At 47.3% G+C, this 13063-nt stretch overlaps 1 protein-coding gene across 2 annotated transcripts in view; it reads left to right on the plus strand.

Annotated features, from left to right (window-relative positions):
* The window catches only part of Phf2 (PHD finger protein 2), a 73370-nt gene that overhangs the window by 32673 nt on the left and 27634 nt on the right, over positions 1-13063 (plus strand). For both annotated transcript variants that reach the window (XM_085699484.2, XM_085699485.2), the window contains exons 2-3: positions 8061-8146; positions 11639-11753. In XM_085699484.2, coding sequence (XP_085555610.1) covers positions 8061-8146; positions 11639-11753 — 201 coding nt within the window. The remainder of the gene's footprint in view (positions 1-8060; positions 8147-11638; positions 11754-13063) is intronic.

A 13063-nucleotide genomic window follows, 5' to 3' on the forward strand; every position in this document is an offset into this window, starting at 1 on the left:
GGAAAGTGTGTGCTGTGTGAGCATGAGGGTCTCAAGTTGAGTCCCCAGCATCCACTTAAAAGCTAGGTGTCTGCCTGAAACCCCACCTTGGGGTGGAGTGATAGGTGGTTCTCTGGAGTGGATGGGCATGCCAGCCTACCAAGTCAGTGAGCTCTAGGTACAGTGAGTGACCCTGTCTTAGAAAGGAAGGTGGAGAGCAATCATGCTTACACACATGCATTCACACCCACATATGCTTGTACACACTTGAACATGTGCATGCATATATTCCTCATGCATACACAAACAAAATGCCAGCTGTCTCACCCATGAACTCATGCTGGCAGGGGCTCCTGCTAAGACTGATGTGGGTGCTTGTTCTCCAACATCAGTGTTAAGATTTGGATATTTACACTCCCCAAAAGCCTGGGTGTTGGGTGCTTGGTCCCAGCCTGTCATGCGGTTGGGAGGTGACAGAACCTTGAGGAAGTGAAAGCCAGTGGAAGGAAGAAAGGTCTCTGGGGTACTGTCCTGGATGGGCATACCCACTCTTCCCCTGCGGCTCTCTCAGGCTTCCCCTGTGACCCGTTCCCACTGTAATGCTCTGTACCACAGGCCCGAAGAGGTAGGCGAGTGACTCTGGACCAAGGTGGCTCAAACACCGAGCCAGAACAAGTCTTCCTGCCTTTACAGTTGATGCTCAGGTGTTCGTCATAGTGGCAGATAGCTGAGGAACACAATCAGCGACACCCTTTTCACTGAAAGTTCCCGTGGGCGTTTCTTACTGCAGTGTGTCCTTTTCTATCACTGTGTAAATGACAACTTAGTCACTAGTCAGCCGGATACCATTTCCTCACCTGATTTTCATACAGAAAATGGTCTTTTCGCAGCTACACCCTCAACACACAGTTCCGCACTAGGCCAGAGGCTTGTGACTCATCTGCTAGTGATCATTTATTTTGGTTCCTGATGTTTTTTGGTGCAACAGGAAGCTGTTCTATTATCCTGGATTGTCTTTATGACTGTGCCCAAGAGGGATGCAGTGACCACATTGGGCTTTGGGAGGCATGTCATCTCTGTGTTAGTGTGGGTGGGAGGGGCCAGTGCACTTTCAGGCACACGTGCAGCCAGCCCTGACCTGCCTTTATCATTCTGTTTTGAGGAGGGTCTTACCAGGTAGCTCTGGCTTTTCCCAAAGCCCACTCTATAAACTAGGCAGGCCTTGAACTTAGGGTGATTCCCTTGCTTCTGCCTTCAGAGTGCCAGGCTGGCAAGTGTACACCACACCCAGCTCTCGACCTGGCTTTAATTAGAATACCAAGTGTGGGCCTTGCTGACTTCTCTCCAACAAATGCTGTTTTAAATAAACCTGTAAATGTGACTTTATACTTTTAAATGGGTCAGAAGTCAGATTTCCCAAACACAGCCTTTGAAATGCCTGCTAGTTCAGTTGTCATGGGCATCTTGGCTCTTAGTACCACGTCCACTCATTCTCCCAGCTCCAGTTTGCTTTAAAGCCTGGTGACATCTCTGCTGTGTCCTGTAAGTGGAATGATGGTGGCAATGAAACTTGAAGGAACCCAAGGCTTCTCCCTTCCTCTGAGAGCAGTACAGCTGCCTCTGGAAGAAACACAGCTAACCCTGAGTTCCTTAGGAAGGTCACAGAGCGCTGTCATCAGGGATGTTTGAGATGTACTCAGCAAAACACATGGCTTTAGAGCTGAGGAACGGTAAGTGACCCGCCTCATACTTAGGGCAGTATGGTTTCTCCCTGTCATGCTTGGGTTTTCTTTAAGCAAATTCATTCTACAAAAAGGCCCACAGAATGGAATTCCCTGATAAGGCAGAAACAGACCCTTTGCACAGGTTCTGTGGTAGTATGAAGGTTTCCTGGCCAATCTGCATACTCCATGGTTGGTGTGAATGCTCCATGACCAGTATGATGCTCTGTGACTGGTGAGTGCTCCATGACTGGTGTGATTGTTCTATGGCTGGTGTGAATTCTTCACAGCCAGTCTAAAATGCTCCATAGCTGGTGTGAATTCATCATAACTGGTGTGAATGTTCCATGACTGGTATGAACTTTCTGGACAGTGTAAGATGTTTCATAGCTAGTGAGAATTCTCCATGGCTAGTATGAACGCTCTGGCCAGTGTGACTATTCTGCAGTTGGTGTGAATACTCTGTGGCCAGTGTGGATGCTCCATAGTGGGTTTGAATATTCTATGGCACTGTGCCAATGTTCCTTGGTCATAAATCACTTCCCATCAAGTTGCAACTCCAAATCCCTTCCTTCCCACCCTCTAGCACCTCTCTTGCCATGTGTCTCTCTTGCCTTACCTGTTATAGACATTTTACTTGAGGGCTGCTATTAAGTATTAGCACTGTGTATTGGGCTTTTTTCCCAGTAATCTAGTTTTTCTATCCACATATGTTACTGAATATGTAAACTTTAGTCGAATAATCTGTTATGCGTGTGATCACATGTTGTTGATCCATCTACCTGTCCTTGGATTTCGGATGCCTTACCCACTTTGGTTAGTGTACATGCCACTATTTTTTGTGAATAGGGCATTGATGGAATGCCAATTCTTAAATCTTAGATATATAGCTGAGTAAAACTTCAGGCTCATATGTCACTTTATGTTTATTTTCGGAAGAAATCATTTTTTTCCCCTGCGTCTGCACTGTTTTACGTTTTTCTCAAGTGAGGAAATTATGGAAGGGTCACAATCTCTCCACAGCCCACGATGTGAAGTTGCATCTCACTGGAGTTTTGGTTTGCACTTTGCTAATGACTTGAACGTTCAATGTTGTTTCATGTGCCTGTGGCTGTGTGTTCATCGTCTCTGGGGAAATGCATGTTTGAGTCATTTGCTCATTTTAAAATTAGATTATTTTATTATTGAGCTATAAGAGTTCTTTATGGATTTGGATGCTAGACCCTTACCTGATATATAATTCTAAAATATTTTCTCTCATCCTGTAAGTGGCCTTTTCTTTCTCAACAGTGTCTTTTAATGTACAAAAGTGTTTTATAATTGAATTGAAAAAATTCTTTGACAGCCTCATACATACATATAATGAACTTTGGTCTTTTTCACACACGCCCAGTTATATGTTCCGCTTCCTTTCCCTCTCCCATCGAAGCTCTTCTCATTTCCAACAAGTCCTTGCCAGTTTCAAGCCCTCTCCTCCTCCTCCTTTTTTGAATCACTGAGTTAACTGGAATTTCTTACACAAGCATAGGTGAAGGGGTTCTTTACAGGGGCACAGGCAACTTACCAAAGATACAGTACTGAAGAAAATGGTCCTTCCTTCCCTACCTAGTAACCATTAACCCAGGAAGGGGTGGAACTTCATGAGCACCTCCCCCATGATGAAATGTTGCCTGGCCCAGTCTTAGATGCACAGAAGTTTTTAGTTTTGATAAAGCCCAGGTTATCATTTGTCATTGCTGCTGCCTCTTACCCCTTTGCCGTTATTTCTAGTCCTCCATGGCTGGATCCAAAGGTATGAGGATTTTATTCATGTTTTCTTCTAATAATTTTATCATTTTAGACCTTACATTTGGTTGATCAATTTGTTTTTAGTTAGTTTTTGTGTAGGGTGTCAGGTGGGCATTAAGGGGTCGAGACAGGCAGACTCTGAGAACTCACTGGCCAGCCAGTCTAGATAAAAATGGTGAGCTTCAGGTTCAGTGGAGACATAAAGCAGAGGGTAATGGAAGAAGACATCTAGTGTTCTGCTCTGGCCTCTCCATGCATGAGCTCAGTTGGGTGCATCTGCAAACCCATGTGTACACAGTACAACACACACACACACACACACACACACACACACACACACACACACACACACATTAAGAGAATCCATGTGTGTCTGTTTAAGGGGTATCTAGAATTATAAAGATATGAAAGAGGGAACATATACTCATGAACACAGGATATGGTAAATCCAGGTGCAGAGTCCTTAGAAAGCTGGGGACCATTCACATGCTGTTTCACACGACCTAACCTGGTCTTTACCACCCTCTCTCCTTCCTTATAAGAGGTCATATAGACAGACAAGAAGCATTGCCTCTATTGGACCAGATAGTCTAAGGTCACGGGCAAAATGAATACCCACTACACACACATACACGCACACATACATAGAAAGAGAGAGAGACGGGGGAGGGGGAGAGAATAGACTTTCCTTATATCTTACAATCCTTGTCAAAAATAAATTGACCTCTGATATGTGGGTTTATTTCTGGGTCTAATTCTGTTCTGCTCGTCTGTTTCTAGCTAGATGACAGTGGCGTACTGTTTGGTTACTATGGCTTTGTTGCAAGTTTTGAAGTTGTGAAGTATATGTTCTCTTCATTTTTGTTTTTAAAGATTGCTTTGGTTATTTGGGATCCTTCACAATTCCATATGAGTTTAAAGTCAGCTTTTACCCTTGTTTCATCAGTGTACAAATCTTGCCTGTGTTTGAGGACATTTCCCCAAATGGTTTATCCTTCTTGATGCTCATATGATTGATTTCTAGATTTTCTTCTTGATTATCTATTGCCAGTGTCCAGAAACACAGCTGTGCTGTGTGTTAATCTTGCACCCTACAACTTTCCCTTTTATTTATTAGTGCTGGCATGTTTTATATGGAGGGTCTCCATGTGATTTTCTGTATATTTAAGCATGTCATTTTCAAATAAAGATCATTTTACTTCTTTCAATTAGAAAGCTTTTAATTTAATTTTGTCCCCTAATCATTCTGACTAGCAGCACTTCTAACATTGCGTTGAGTAGAAGTGGCAACTACAGATATCCTGCCTCATTTCAGATCTTCTAGGGAGAGGCTTTTGGTTTTTCATCATTCTGTGTAATATTAGCTGTGAGTTTTTTATATTATACCTTTATCTTTCTGAGGAAGTTCCTTTCTATTCTTAGTCTCTCTCTCTCTCCCTCTACACACACACACACACACACACACACACATACACACGAAGAGCTAGATGTTGTGGCACATGTCTTTAATCCTACCACTTAAGAGGCAGAGGCAGGCAGATCTCTGAGTTCACGGCCAGCCTAGTCTACAAAGTCAGTCCCAGGACAGTCAGGACAGCCAGGACTATTCAGAGAAACTGTCTCCCTACCCCAAATAAAAATAAATGAAATTATGAATAGGTGTTGGATTTTGCCAAGTCTATCTTTTTCTGCATCAATTGAGGTGCTCATGTGGTTCTTCCTTGTGTCGTAAGAGGTGAGAACACATTAGGGAAGATGGGAGTTGAATAGGAATGTGAGAGAGAAAGGGCCGTGTCAACTGTGGGTGAGACTTGCACAAGCCCTGCTGCTGTGTAACCTCCAGAGTGGGGCCTCAGGGCACACCCATTTTTTTTTTTTTTTTGTAGTCAGATGTGATGTTCCAGCAATTGAAGTGTTGCTTTATTTCGTGTATTGCACTATCTTTACATTCCCATGATAAGTCTCGCTTGACTGTGAACTACAGCCCTCTTAGTATGCTGCTGAACTTTACAATGTAGTTGGTGGAGGATTTTTATACTGCTATTAATAAGAGATGTTGGCCTGTTTTTTTTTATGCCTTTGTCTGGCTTTGGAATCAAGATATTATTGTTTTCATAAAAGGAATCAGGAGGGCTGGGGATAAATGACAGAATCCTTGTCTAACATATTTGAGGCCCTAAATTTATTCCTAGCATGAAAAGAGGGTGTGGGTCAGGAATATTACTTTCTTTTCAATTTGTTTCTGAGAAGGATTGGTATTATTTTTTATAGAATTCACTAGTGGTGCTTCTGGGCTTTTCCTTTCTATTACTTTATTTATTCATTGTGTTTGTGTGTACACCCATGCTTGCACACAGGTGTGTATCAGGCACACATGTGGAGGTTGGGGGACAACTGGCAGGTGTCTGTTCCCTCCTTTTACCCTTTGGGTCCAGGGAGTTGAAGTCATGTTATCAGACTTGGTGGTGAGCATCTTTACCCCCGGAGCCATGGTGCTCGTCTCTGGAGTTTTCTGAGGGAAGATTTTGAGGAATGACACAATGTCTTATTATAGATCTGTTCATTTTCTCTGTTTCATCAGTGTGTGTACTTATGTGTTGTTGGGTGGCGGGAATCAGTCCCAGCTTCAGATGTGCTCATCACGTGCTCTGCTGCTGAGTTACAACTCACTCTGCTGGTTTTGAATTGCTTTTGTGTAGTTTATGTGTTCCTAGGAACTTGTCCACTTCACCTGGGCCACCTAACTGTTTTCTATAAATAAGCCTGGTTCCAGTCATCTTTCTTCTTTTTGTCTGGGCAGTCTAGGTAAGAGCTTGTAAACTTTGGTCTGATTGACTCTCTCTGCTGTTACTGCGTCAGCTTGTACACAAGCTACTCCCTCCCCAGGTCCTTATTTAATGCCGGTGTGGTGACACGTGCCTTTAATCCCAGTACTAGAGACAAAGACAAGCAGATCTCTGAGTTCCAGGCCAGCCTGGTCTGCAAAGCGAGTCTGGGACAGCCAGGGTTACACAGAGAAACTTCGTCTTGGAAAAACAACAACAAAGGGTTCTCATTTGGGAAAACAAGCTCAGATTCAGAGATATGCTGCCCCTCAGGTGATGTTGGAGAGAGACACAAAAAGTCAGGAAAAGGATTGACAAAGGTCAACCTTGTTTATCATTTTCCAGAAGTCATTCACCTTGTTTTTGGAAACAGGGTCCCTAGTTGGGACTGGAGCTCACTGATTAGGGTGGGTTATCTAGCCAGCGAGTACCCTGGAGATGCTGTCTGCACCTCTCCGATGCGGGATTATAAGCATATGCCAGCGAGTCCCCTGGAGATGCCTGTCTGCATCTCTGCGATGTGGAGTTATAAGCATATGCCACCACATCCTGCTTTTCTTGCATCAGTTCTGGGAATCTGAACTCAGAACTTGGTGCTTGCATAGCCAAACCCTTTCCTGACTAAGCCATCTCATCAGCTCACCTTACTTATTTTTAATAGATATAAAATTTACAGTGGTTCCCTATGAGTCAAGACATCATGAGGCCATACTTAACAACAACAACAACAAAAGACAAAAGAACACATTTTAAAAGTCATGCTGAATACAGCTGAAAGCAGTTTGGGAACTTGGACTTTTGATGAACTTGTGGAGTTTGCCCTATGTAAAAATCATCTTCATAGAGTGCACTGGTGACTTCCAGACAGTCAGTTCCCTTTGCCCTTCCTGGGTGGAGACTCCGCGGCTGCCCTCAGGAAATGCTACTTTAAAATATATCTGGTGGCTCTGTTTGTGCGTCTGTGCTCGCAGGAAGATGTGCTGGTGTGTTTTCCAATCCAGTGACTTTTTCATTTGTGGGATTCATCTGTCCCAACACTCTGGCCACACAACTAGATTCTCACCGTCTTTTTCTACTGGCCTCTCTGTACCTGTAACCAAAGAGTGGGAGGTGTCAGAACAGAGCAGCATTTTTTCATTTTGCTGGTTGTGATGGTAGAAGCCTGTTGGCCTTGTGGCTTGCATCCTTTGATTTTTGTCCTCATTTCCTAAGGGACTTTTGGATGCCAACTGATCAGTGCCAGTAGCTGCCTCCTGAGCAGGTTTCAGGCCCTGGAAGAACTCCTGGGAGGGAAGAAGAAGGGACATACTGGTCACTGTCCCTCAACCTTGCCCTGACCTCCTGAAACTGAGTGGGGCAAATTGTTGTGGTGTAGCTCAAGGTTCTCCTGTCTTCCCAGGTTGTTGTCTCCTGGCTTCCATAAGGGGCTGTGCCCCTGGCTCCTAGACACTCCCCTGCCTTCCCAGGGTGATGATGGAGGTGGTCCTCACTGAGGCAGGCTTGCTGTATGAATGCCATAGTGCTGGGTTCTCATTGTGAGCACCTGCAGCTGCGTGTGGATCCCACTGCAGATTCGTGTTTGAGGAGGGCAGCTCTGCAGCCCTTCCGCCCCTCCCTCTCTAAGGACTACTGTCGCACAAAGCTCCACTGACCTCAGTCCCCAGCAGTGAGCAGGGGCTACCCTAGGATGGAAGGCTGAGGGAGACTGACCATGAGAGGAATAATGATCTGTCTCCTCCTGTTTCAGCTGTGTTGGGGTGGAAGAGGAGGAGGCACCAGATATCGACATTTATCATTGTCCGAACTGCGAGAAAACCCATGGCAAGTCCACGCGTAAGTACCTCAGCTCATCGAGGTCACAGCCCAGTGGCTCTGGTGCTGGGGACCCCTCCAGCTTAGCTGACTGTTTTCTGATTGATTCTTGCTCTCCGAGGCAGCCACGCAGACTCCACCATCACCAAGGCCTTGCAAGGGCCACACCTAGCACCTATAGACTAGCCCATGTTAAGTGTGGGCTTGGGGCTCAGGTGATAAAAGAGGTATTCAGGGCTCTCAACTTAGCCAAGCCAGACACATTGTATGTTTATGAGTGGCTCTGTTGTCCATCCTCTAGGAGCTCAGCTTACCCCACCCAGCATCCCACAGTGCCTGTTGCTGTGTATCTGACGTTTCTCCTTTCTACCCTTGTTCTCTGAGCCCCTGCTGTGCAGCAGGTGCTAAGGGAATGCCCAAGGTGTAGGCTCAGCTCATATTGTGCAATTCCATCCAAGTAGGCTTTGAACTCCAAAGCTGAGCCCTAGTTATAAGTAGGGGTTGAAGCTGTGGCCTGTAAGAACATAGGGACTGACGTGTGTGTGTATATGTGTGTGTGTGTGTGTGTGTGTGTGTGTGTGTAGTGAGTATCTACTTTACCTCTGTCCTCAGGGCTTCTGCCTATGTTGGTGTTAGAAGTATTCACATACACTGCAGGTAGACACACTCTGGCTGTTTCACTGCTCACATGCCATGCCCGAGGCTGGACTGGTTGAGCTGGGGGATTAGAGGACTGTGTCCAACTCCCTTCATAATCACTGTGTCGCTCCCCTTTCAGGAGACCCTCACCCAGGTACTCAGTGCAAGCCGAGAGACCATATCCCTGCCTCGGTGCATTAAGTGCTGTGAACACAGAGAGATGAAGAGAGAGATGCAAACAGTAGGGTGGGGGCAGTGAGGTAGGGATATAGTCAATGGGAAAGACACAGGCAACTCAGGAAGTGGGAGGGAATTCCGGTACCAGAGAACTCAGCTAACAGTGGAATACAGGCAATGGGGACAGGGGAAATGGAGGGCCCACACTCCTGTTCGGTGAGCCAAAGCCTCTCTGAGAATCTGGGAACATTGGAGCCTGACCTAACTCCTGGTGAGGCTGGTGCTAGGTGGGTGGGATCTCCCTGTTCCTGGGCTCTGTCTGCTATCTTTTGGCTCTTCTAGGGCCTGGCTCTAGTGTGCACATGGGGCAGCTCCGGTTTCTGGTTGTATCCTTGCGTATCCTCAGCATCTGCCAGTTTAGGACTCCTAAGGCACCTTCCAGACCTCCCCAGACACACAGCACTTACTCTCAGAGTGTCTCTAAGTCACTGACAGTAAGGACAGGAAGAAGTGATCTCACTCTCCTGGCACCTTGTTAGGCTCAGGCTCTTCTTTATCTTTATATCAGAAACGAGACAAATATGGCGAGCTTCCGTTAGGACCCAGAGATGTCTTGTGGGGCCTGGGAAGTGGGGTCACCACAGAGCAGGGCTGGATCAAAAGATACCAGCAGGCATGTTCTTAAGGAGGGATGGAGTAAGGCTGTGTGTGCCCATCCCAGGGTCCTAGTGAAAGTGATCCAGAAGATGCTAGGGTGACCCTGAATGATTCATGGTGCCTCAGGGAGTCATTTCTACGAGACTCTAGATTGTAGAGATGGAAAAAGTTGGAAATTGGGGTTGAGCCTCTCCCAGCAATCATGAATGTTTGAAAGGGTCCTGACTTGGGGGCTCTTGCTGAGTCTGCTCAGAGAAGAATGTAGGTGTGGAGTGGGACTGAGCAGGTTGCATCAGTGTTGAACAGTTTGATTCTTTGGTGCTGTCAGGCATCCTCACGGTGTCAGCCACCTAGCCACTGAGAAAGGCATGTGCACCGCCTTACCAAGACCTAGACCCTGGGCTTGACTGGAGTTTGAGCAGAGGCTCCACAGTCAACCAGGAGCCCAGGTACCAGTTCCAGTTCCCATCCCTACCACCAGCTCCCAGGGAGTGACATGCGCATAAGGTGCCTGCATTTTTACCTGCATGCCTACCTGCATGCTTGTTTGTCTCTTTTTGCCACAGGCTGGGTTGCTTAAATAGCAGGAGATTCATTTTGTGCCATTCTGGTGACAGAGAAGAGCAAAATTAAGGTGCTAGCCCCTCTGGCATCTTCTCACAGGGTAGTGGGTGGGAGAGCCTCCTGTGCTTTCTGTCTCCATCACCTGGGCGTTAATTCCATGACTCAGTCTCCTCTCAGGTGCCCCACTTCCTAATCACCTTGAGGACTAAAGATTTCAACATAAGGATCTGGAGCACAGACCAGTCAGAGTGTGCTGAGATGTGTGTGCACATATGTCCATTTGTGTGTGTGCTCAGAGGGGGCTGTGTAAACCCTGGGGTTAGACTCCTGATGTTATTGAGAGGCTTGTACTCCTTCAAACACCACGGTCCAAAGTCCTAGTCCTTTCTCTACCGGTCTCTACTAGTCTCGGTTTTGAGCTGAGTGCCTATGAACACTGTGAGCACTGCTGTCTGTGACACTGATTTTAGTCACACCTCCATCTCCAAAGCCCCGGTGACAAAAGGCCTTCCATGCTCCTGGAGAGTTCCAGCCTGTGGCTGATACTAGGAGCTGTCTTGAGGTTGAGAACCTTCTTCCCACTTCCTGTTCCTTCCACCCTTGCTTGAGGCAAGGCCTGCAATGGGTGGGTACAGTGAAGCACAGGAGCCAGCAGCTCCCATGCTGCTTTTTCTTCATTAAGCAGCAGGGGTGTGGGTTGTAAGGTTCAACCCCATATAGTCTCTGTGTGCTCTCTGAGGTGATTTTTGGCCAGTGGGTCTTGGTCAAGCCATCAGACAGATTTATTTGATCAACAAAAATTTAGTCCAGGAGTCTCAGGCTCCTAGACATGAGCCTGGCAAGGTGCCTGATGTGACAGAGACCAAAGGAACAGTGCTGCTCTGCAACCACAGCACTGTGGCAGAATGTACTCAGCTGGGTGATGGGACCCAGTCCCCATCCCTAACTCAGGCCATCACTGCCCTGTGATGTGGGTGGGAGCCCAGGTGTTCCCAGCACTGCCCTCTGTTGCTCAGAGGACTGCATGACAACTTCAGTACCAGGGTCTGCTTGACATCCCTGTGCCTCGGGCCATCTTCATGGCACACTGGCTGCAAGGTGGGTAAAGAGGTGTTGGAAACGAAAGGACCTGGCAGAAAGGTGACAACTCTTCTTGTGGAGGACAAGCAGAATGTGTCCCCCTACTGTGGGATGGCGAGCACCTGGGTTGAGAACCTTCTAAGAGTTGCCTGAGTGAGGAAGGCCAGGCTGGAGTGGAAGAGTGACCTCCATCATGAGAGATAGGGATGAAGATAAGGAGGTGCGAATGTGGGCTGGCAGGGTCTGTGGAGAGGTTTTGAGTTTGCTGTGCTGGTGCGCTCCCTAGCTTCCTTTCTGCCCCTGTGGTGCCCAGTGGATGTCTTCTTATAGTGTAGGGGCCTCCAAAGTTGGGTGGCAGCTGTGTTTGGAACAGACCCATCTGTGTCTCCTCTACAGTCAAGAAAAAGCGGACCTGGCACAAACATGGCCCTGGGCAGATGCCAGACATGAAGCCAGTGCAGAATGGCAGCCAGCTCTTCATCAAGGAGCTGCGGAGCCGAACGTTCCCCAGGTAGGTGATCTTTCTCAGGTGGGTGGACCAGCCATTCTTACCCAGGTGGTGGTCCTTCATTGGGTGGTTGGGCCTTTCCAGGTGACGTGCTTTCTACGGATGATTGGCTTTCCTTAGCTGGGCAGATCTTCCACAGGTGGTGGGCCTTCTCCTGGTGGGGTCCAGGCAGTGCTGCCTACAGGGTGGGCCCATCCACTGCCTCCTTCTCCATCTTCCGATCACTGCACACAAGGCTGTGTGTACTGTCCCTCTCAGTACACATTACTTTTATTGGGAATTCCCTTTCTAGGGGAGCAAAGATCCAGGAACCTGTTGTGAAGGCAGGAGCCTCAGGCCTTCCATAGACAGGTTGCTTCTCTCTTCTCTCTGAACCTCTTGAGGGCACACATTGGCGCAACTGTTGACATTTTTTCCTCTAGGTGGAAAGTACCTCTCTCTGTCCTGTTTTCTGGCCACCTGCCTCTGCCCTTGCCATGTGGTAGAGACCTTTCCTTCCCTCTACTGCCTATATCCTTATTCTGTCTGAGTTCTGGCAAAAAAAAGTAGGCAGAGAGCAGTCTCAGGAAGCTGTTCCGGGTCACTCACAGTTGTGAGGCTGGTTCTGTTTGTCTGATAGAAATCGTTATTTCTCTCTTACTTTGGAAGGATAGTATCATTGCACAGAGTTCTCAATTGCTGGGTTTCCTTTGATACTTATTATGTGATGTCACATGATTAATTGATCTATGATTTACCCTGGCTCCTCTGAGCTGAGTGTTACTCCCCCAGCTCCCTGACCTTCACTGAGATGTAGTTCAGTTACTATAACACATTCATTTAAAGTCAGGAGCTCTTGACATGTGTGTGCCTCCTCACTGGTGTGCACATCCACACAGGTGTGAGCATCCTCACTGGTGTGCGCATCCACACACGTGTGCGCATCCTCACAGGTGTGCGCATCCACACAGGTGTGCGCATCCACACAGGTGTGCGCATCCACACAGGTGTGCGCATCCACACAGGTGTGCGCATCCTCACAGGTGTGCTCATCCTCACAGGTGTGTGCATCCTCACAGGTGTGCTCATCCTCACAGGTGTGCTCATCCTCACAGGTGTGCGCATCCTCATAGGTGTGCTCATCCTCACAGGTGTGCTCATCCTCACAGGTGTGCGCATCCTCATAGGTGTGCTCATCCTCACAGGTGTGCTCATCCTCATAGATGTAGGCATCCTCACAGGTGTAGGCATCCTCACAAGTGTGTGCATCTTCTTTAGTCAACTTCAGAGCCTTTCATCTCCACAAAGAAATCCTGCCAACTTCTCATTCCCAG

The sequence above is a fragment of the Myodes glareolus genome, chromosome 14 (assembly GCF_982192425.1).
Source record: "Myodes glareolus chromosome 14, mMyoGla1.1, whole genome shotgun sequence".
NCBI classification, from domain to species: Eukaryota; Metazoa; Chordata; class Mammalia; order Rodentia; family Cricetidae; genus Myodes; species Myodes glareolus.